General features: G+C 45.5%; 1 protein-coding gene across 1 annotated transcript in view; it reads left to right on the top strand.

Moving 5' to 3' along the window:
- Positions 1–1,786, top strand: part of PSTPIP1 (proline-serine-threonine phosphatase interacting protein 1) — a 50,153-nt gene extending 48,367 nt beyond the window's left edge. The window contains exon 15 of the mRNA XM_048317420.1: positions 433–1,786. Coding sequence (XP_048173377.1) covers positions 433–564 — 132 coding nt within the window. The 3' untranslated portion in view covers positions 565–1,786. The remainder of the gene's footprint in view (positions 1–432) is intronic.
- The last annotated feature ends 5,050 nt before the right edge of the window (positions 1,787–6,836 follow it).

Genomic DNA, 6,836 nt, shown 5'->3' on the forward strand with positions numbered 1-6,836 from the left:
CCCCACTGGTCACTGCTGTTCCCTACTAAAAGAACTGAGAGACCTATTTCAGGCATAGATTAGCAGAGACACTTTTATCCCCCTTAGGCATTAAGCTGTGCTCTGTTTTATTTAGCAACACCTGCAGACTATGCAGGTCATGGTGAGCTGGTTTAGGAGAGTTGTATTTAACCCTTTCTGGACTTCCCCAGTGATAAAACCACCAAGTTATGCACGAGGAGACACCCTGGAGGCTGGGGAAATTTGAGGATCTTAAGGAAATAGCCCAAATGCTTAATCCCTCACTGTCTAGTATTTCAGGCTCATTGCAACCAGAAGGACACCAGCAGGCTGTTGATGAAGGGCAGGACTAAAAAAAACCCCACCAGATACATGCTTGGGCCCTCTTGTGCTCTCAGGCTAATTACATTTCTTTTCCCTTTCTCCTTTCAGAACGTGGATGAACTGGACATCAGTGAAGGAGACATTGTAGCTGTCATTGCAGAAAATGAGGATGGCTGGTGGACAGCAGAAAGGAATGGGCAACAAGGCTTCGTGCCGGGGTCTTATCTTGAAAAGCTTTGATGAAAAGAAGCCCCAGTCCTCAGACTTTACAAATACTCTATTACTGAAAACAATCAGCACACAAGGTCTGCTTCAGCTGACCAAGGGCATCCCAATAATAATGTTTTCTACAACTACCAGTCAGGAAATAACCAACTGACCATGCTTTTCTCTCCCTTGCTCCTGCCTCATCCCAGCATCTCCTGCCCTACACTGTCTACAAAAACCATCCTCACTCCTGAGAAATTAGGACTTGCATGCTTTGGCACAGTCCTACCTTCAGCACACTGTGCTGCCAGCAGTGTTGCAAAGCTCAGAGACCCTGGGAGGAAAATCCTGCCCAGATCTCAACTGTGCAAAGGGAAAAGATCACAGAAGCAAGTGCAGTTTCTCCAGATGGAGGACTGTCTCCAGCCAGCCTGTGAGCCACCCTCATGGTCACAGCAGCCACGTTCTCTGCCATGGATCCCTTTCTCTCCCTCCACAGACCATGCTGGCATTTTTAACAGTGGATGGATTATAAGTCACTGATGAAAACATGAAAAAAAGTGAATGCAGCTAGAGAGGAGCACCTGAAGGTCCAGGACACATCCCTAGCAGGAAAACTTGAGGCACTCCCCATCGCAACTATCTCCTAAGACAATGAAATCCATGCTAGCCATGGCTCTGCTTTGCACTGGATTCTGGGACAGATGATGGGCCCAAGGCTTGCTTTCGCCTTGGTTGGAAGGTTTCCCTAACGCCTCTTTGGGATTTTGAAGTTTAAAAATCCAACAACACAAACAGCAGCTAAGCAAAGCCTCCAGCAGTGCTGCACTGCCCTGATTCCTCTCCTCTGAGCGCCAGAGAATTGCCAATTACCTCCTCCTGCAATCTCCACACTGGTGTCAGCAGGGCAGCCTCCCTTCCACCTCTCCTCTTCTGCCCACAGGCTGCTCTGTCTCCATGTGCTGCCTGCAGCCTCTGCACCTCTGGGGTTGCTGGCACAGGGACATTCTGGTTTCTTTGCAGGCACGCCTAATGTGCTCATTCTTCAACAAACCCTCTTCAGAGAAGTTGCACTGTGCAGGTTCACTGTATTTCACAGATTTCAGCTCTATCAGTCTTTCTAGTTCAATATTTAAGAATGTTTCCAACTGTTACTGTACTGTACAAGGGATTGATGGATAGTTTCTGCTACTCCTCCCTTTTCAGTACTTCAAGATAGTTAAAAAAACATTAAAAATCGGTGATTTAATTTGAATTAGAGCAAACTGTTTCTGGGGGCAGAATAACTGTGTTTGCCAAGATTTCCGGTCTTATAACTGAATCAAGACAATGAAAGTTAATCCTATTGCTATCTGAAAGGCATGGAGGAGGGAGGAACTGTTAGCTCAGACACAGCAAGAAAGACAAGAGAAATTTAGACAGAAGAAAAAAGTTGTAATGGCCAATGCAATCTTTTCTTAAATGAAACACAATGAAGGTCAGAGGCACTTGCAGTATCTTATTCGAATTCTTTCTTCAAGAATGGAATAGAAGTTGCTGCAGGCCCTTTTTCTTTAGCTGCCTGCAGTCCTTTGCACAGGCACACTTGTCCTTCCCACACTCCCACAAGTTATCATGCAGCACATCCACATCAGTGCTGAAGGGCTCTGAGCCCCTGGCATTAGCACAGGCTCAGGAGGAGCAGAGATGGCACTGAAGGCAGCAGTGTAAGAACAGCAGTGCTTGTCCAGGCTGGAAAGGGAAGGAGAGGTTTCTGTGACCATGCCTGAAGTGACAGAAAGATGCACAGTAGCTTCAGCTTGGCCAGGGCTTTATGAGTGGGGGCTGCCCGACAACCACAGCATCCCCTGTTAGCTACAGCAGGAGAGGAAACTGAAAGCACAAGAGCTTTAATGTATTTACTTCTTGAACACTCAATCTTCCACAAAGAAGACTGTAAGAAACCAACACATAAATAAATTTAGGTAGGTATTTTGCAGATTATCTTAATTAAACAGAAAAAAACCCCCCAAAACCACTGAGATGCACCTTCTCTAATGATGTGGGACACATGGGTTTTGCAGGACTCCTCAGTTCTCTGGGGGCCTAGACAACCTCACACAAGGCACTGCAGGGCCCAGTCTTGATTACCCTGAAACCCCATTACAGATCATCTTTGCTTCCATGGACCACATGATCCACATCACCAACAGACAGCGAGTGGTAGGGTAGCTGCTGTTTCTATCCCATCAAATCATTCCGTATTTTTGCTATTAAAGTCAGGAAACCAGTTTCCTTCCTACCAGTCTCTTCTTCTGTCAAGTAAATACTGTTGAATGGCAAGAAGTTATAGGTATTTCAAAATCTCCCCAGTGTCACAGCATTTGGGTCCCACATGCTAACTCCAGACTGTTCAGGAAATGAAAAAGCACCAGCAATGTTTTCTCATGAATCCTCTGCTTCACATTGTCTAGATATGGCTTGGAACTACTTATCAGCCAAATTCTTCAGTTTGCCCTATCTGCATGGCAGCACTTGTCACAAATAAAACAGAGATATAGAGAAATACCCACACCCTCTGAGAATACCCACATTTTAGGTGTCATCCATCTACCCACCCCCATCAGTACAAAAAACAGGAAGGTCAGTTGTAGGTTACTACCTTAATAATACTGTCCTTTTTAACATTTCCTCTCCAGTTGGTAACATCTGGGCAATAAAACTGACACAATCAAGTTATCATGCAATTTTCAGCTAAGATGGGAAACTGAAACGGGCCCTTTCCAGTGGCATTCTTATACTAAAGTCAAAACATGCATACTGTTCTCTTTTACCATTTACTATCAGTTAAGGAGAAGAACAGGAAAACCTGTAAAAAATAACATTTAACCAATGGCAACCACATGCAATTAGGAAATGTCTGCAAGTGCAGTGCGAGGTCTGTTGCTGCACAGAACAGATTTCTGCATATGGCATATTAAGAGCACACAAGCCTGTAGTAACAACAAAGTAGTATCAGACTAGAAACAGAGATCCAAGAGACACAGCTCTAGGATAGCCAACACAGCCAGGCCTCCTGCCAAGCTCAGTGATCTGTAGAGCCATCCAGCTTCCAGCATTTCCAACAACTAGGCAGCTAAAAGGAAGAAATTAACCTCTTCCCAGCTGAGCATGTAGCAACAGCAGGAGCACAGTGAACTGTTCATAGTTTGAAGTGTTGGGTAGAATGAACAACCCCAGCATACATCAGCCAAAGAGCTGACAAATCATGTACATAAGGCATAAACAGTAAAAACTCTTACCTTGGCTTCCTTCTTGTCTTGCTTCTTCCAAGAGGTGCACTCGTAGTCTGAGTCTCCTCTCCAGAGGTAATTTTCTCCCAGTTGCAGCTCACTGATTACTGAATGCAGTTTAAGTGGAAGCACATGGATGCCAAAAGGAGATGCACTACAAGCCAAGCACCAGGTGGTGGGTGTCTAATAGGAGCCTGGCTGGGCATTAAGGAACACCTAACCTCACCACTGGTGGATAACTTACACACTTTGTGGTACCACAGAACCTCCTGGCAGAATCACTGTGCTGTGGCTTAACTGTACAGGCTTAGAGAGCACAGGGGACTCTGCATCAGCTCTATACAAACACAGTAAGAAAAGTTACTGTTAACCTGCAGCGTGGAGTGGCAACAACTCTGCACAAGACAGGACAAACTGTAGTGGCCTGAACAGCAGCCTGTGCTGCTCCACACCATCTCTTTTCCCTGGCTTTCTTGTCCTCCAGCTTGCAGGGCTGGGGCATTGAACACAAGAGCAGTTACCAGCCACACAGGTACGAGTTCTTCACATGTCCTTAAACAGGAACTACACTCCAAGCTAGTGAGCAAGAAAGGAAACAAAGTTGTGATGCTGAGTCTTATCTGGCCTCTGGAAAGTAAATGGCTGCTAAGGGACTGCAAGGGCTGATAGGCTGGGTTTTGTAGGGGGAGAATACTTGTGTGGAGAATTAGATTTTGGAAGAGGAATTAGTGTCCTGCCTGTGACTAGGTTATTAAGAAAATGACAATGCCGCATCCACTGAGAGGGCAAAGAACTAGCCAAACTGTTTGCCATCATCTATTCTTTGTTAGCAATTACCTAAATTCAGCAGCCAGTTCACATTTTGCTCAGAGCCACAGATATCTCCAGATTCGTGCACTCCTGGATCCTGCACAGTGCAAATCTGATCCAGAATAGCTGGATAATCGTATTTCCATCAAATTAGCCAGTACACATGGTACAGTGCTCAACTTGTCCTTCTACCAGCTGCTAAAGGACGCCTGACACCTGATCTGGCACAAAGCTGCTGGGGCACCGTTAAGAGCACATTTACAGCCTATCACTGCTGGGTGTCATGTGGCTGCAGCCGTTCTGTCCCACACACTGGCCCAAAAGGGAGATTTACTGTGTTGTTCTAGTCTGACTGAAAGCACAGACTAAATCTTGCCTTTAGATAAAAAACTTTAACAGAAATCACTGTGACTTGCCAGCAAAATCGGCAGAATACAGAGTTGACATCCCTGGGGGAAAGACAGTATCATTCAAACCCAGCTGGCAAACAGAACTCAACTTGGAGTGCAGCTACGAGATTATAACCAGGGATTCCACATATCATCCTAAGGACTGAGGGTACAAAAACAGCTGGGGAGCAGAGGTGAAGTGGAAACAGATATCCTAAGACGATGTTTGAAATCAGCAGGAATTTTACTTACCAGATCTAAAAAAACCAGTGTTAACCAGATTTGAAAACATAATACAGCACATGTATCCCAGCTCTGCTGCCCTTGCCAGAATTCAACTAAATCACCAAATCAAGGCAGACATAAAGAGAAGTAATCAGTGTGTTAATAGGTGCAATGCTGAATGAGCTACAGCTGCATAAGTGGTGCTTTGACTTAAATTCTCTTTGACTGAAATTCAGGCATTTGCTGCAGCCTCTGCCTCGGGGTAAATGGACACACAGTACAGCTAAAGACATTCCAGCCTAAACTTGAATGGAATTTCCTGCGTGTCGGATGACACACTTGGATTGTTCAAGTAGCCCAGGCTAAACCCTTGAATAAATCAATGGCTTTGTGAAGTAAAGGTATGACTCTGGAGAAGTCGCACCTCGCACCTCAGTTTCCCCATTCATCATGGGGAGCTCCATAATCCACTCTGACATCGAGCTGAAAATGCTCCTGGCCCACTCAGTATTTTGGTGATTGTTCAATCCCAGACCCAGCCTAAACAAGCTAGCATTGGGTGGCAGTCAGATCAATACTTGCAATGGAAAATCTCGTACAAAAGGACAAATTATATTGTGTACACAGTGCTTGTTTTGTAATAGGACTGGATGGCTCTGAGGAAGGGAGCTGCAGACATGAGATAACACTCACACTCCATGCAGGGAGCGTGTGGGGGAGTTCAGTGCATTCCCTTCCACTCTGCAAAGGCACAAATGCTCAACAGCTGCATCTAAAGAAGAATTGTTCTGAAATTGTAAGCTGAAAACAGTCCATGGAAGAAATTCTTGGGAAACTGGTGAACTTTAACCTTCCCAGGATAAGAATGCTAACATAAGTGTGAATGGGAAAGCTTTCAATGCACCAATAGACGTGAGAAATGCTTTGTCTTTGGAGAAGGGCTGCACAGCCCTTCTTGTGTCTAAGCCCTGGGTGAGGAAGGGAGACTTAAGCGACAGTGACCTTGTTCTGCTAAGTGGCAGTTAAAGGTTTTACTAGGGCACTGCTCAATTCAGCAGCCATGGGAAGATTCAAAAACCAAAGAGGGAGAGAAGGCATCTGGAGAAATGCATCGTCCCTGCCCCGTAGGATCCTGTGACAGCCTTTGTAACCACAGCACTTATCAGCACAAGCTCTAAATTTAACTTATGTTTGCTCAGTGTCTGTAATGTATCCTCAATGCACCATTTTTCAATGCTGAAGGTGTTACTGTACAGGGGGAAACAAAGCTATCAGGATAAATGCTGGACTTAAGCTTTCAAAATGGACACCACTCAAAAGGCAAAACCACTCCACAGCGTGCAAGGCTACTAGCACCAAGCATGCTTCCCAAGGATGGGGCGTTCCCCAAGTCCTGGAAGTACAAGGAGCGCTTAGTTCTACGGCACGTACTGGGAAATTAGGTCCTGCTTGTTGCCTGTGAGGTGCTTGGTAAAGGCTGGCACAGGACTCCTCAATGCCACCTTTGCCACAGGTGACTTATTCTCCTACTCTCAGCTGAGAATGTATGAGCACTACCCCTGCACACACCTGATGTGCTGGCATTGTTCAATGCAATTCAGGCAAGAGC

This window comes from Corvus hawaiiensis, chromosome 13 (assembly GCF_020740725.1).
Source record: "Corvus hawaiiensis isolate bCorHaw1 chromosome 13, bCorHaw1.pri.cur, whole genome shotgun sequence".
In the NCBI taxonomy this organism is placed as follows: Eukaryota; Metazoa; Chordata; class Aves; order Passeriformes; family Corvidae; genus Corvus; species Corvus hawaiiensis.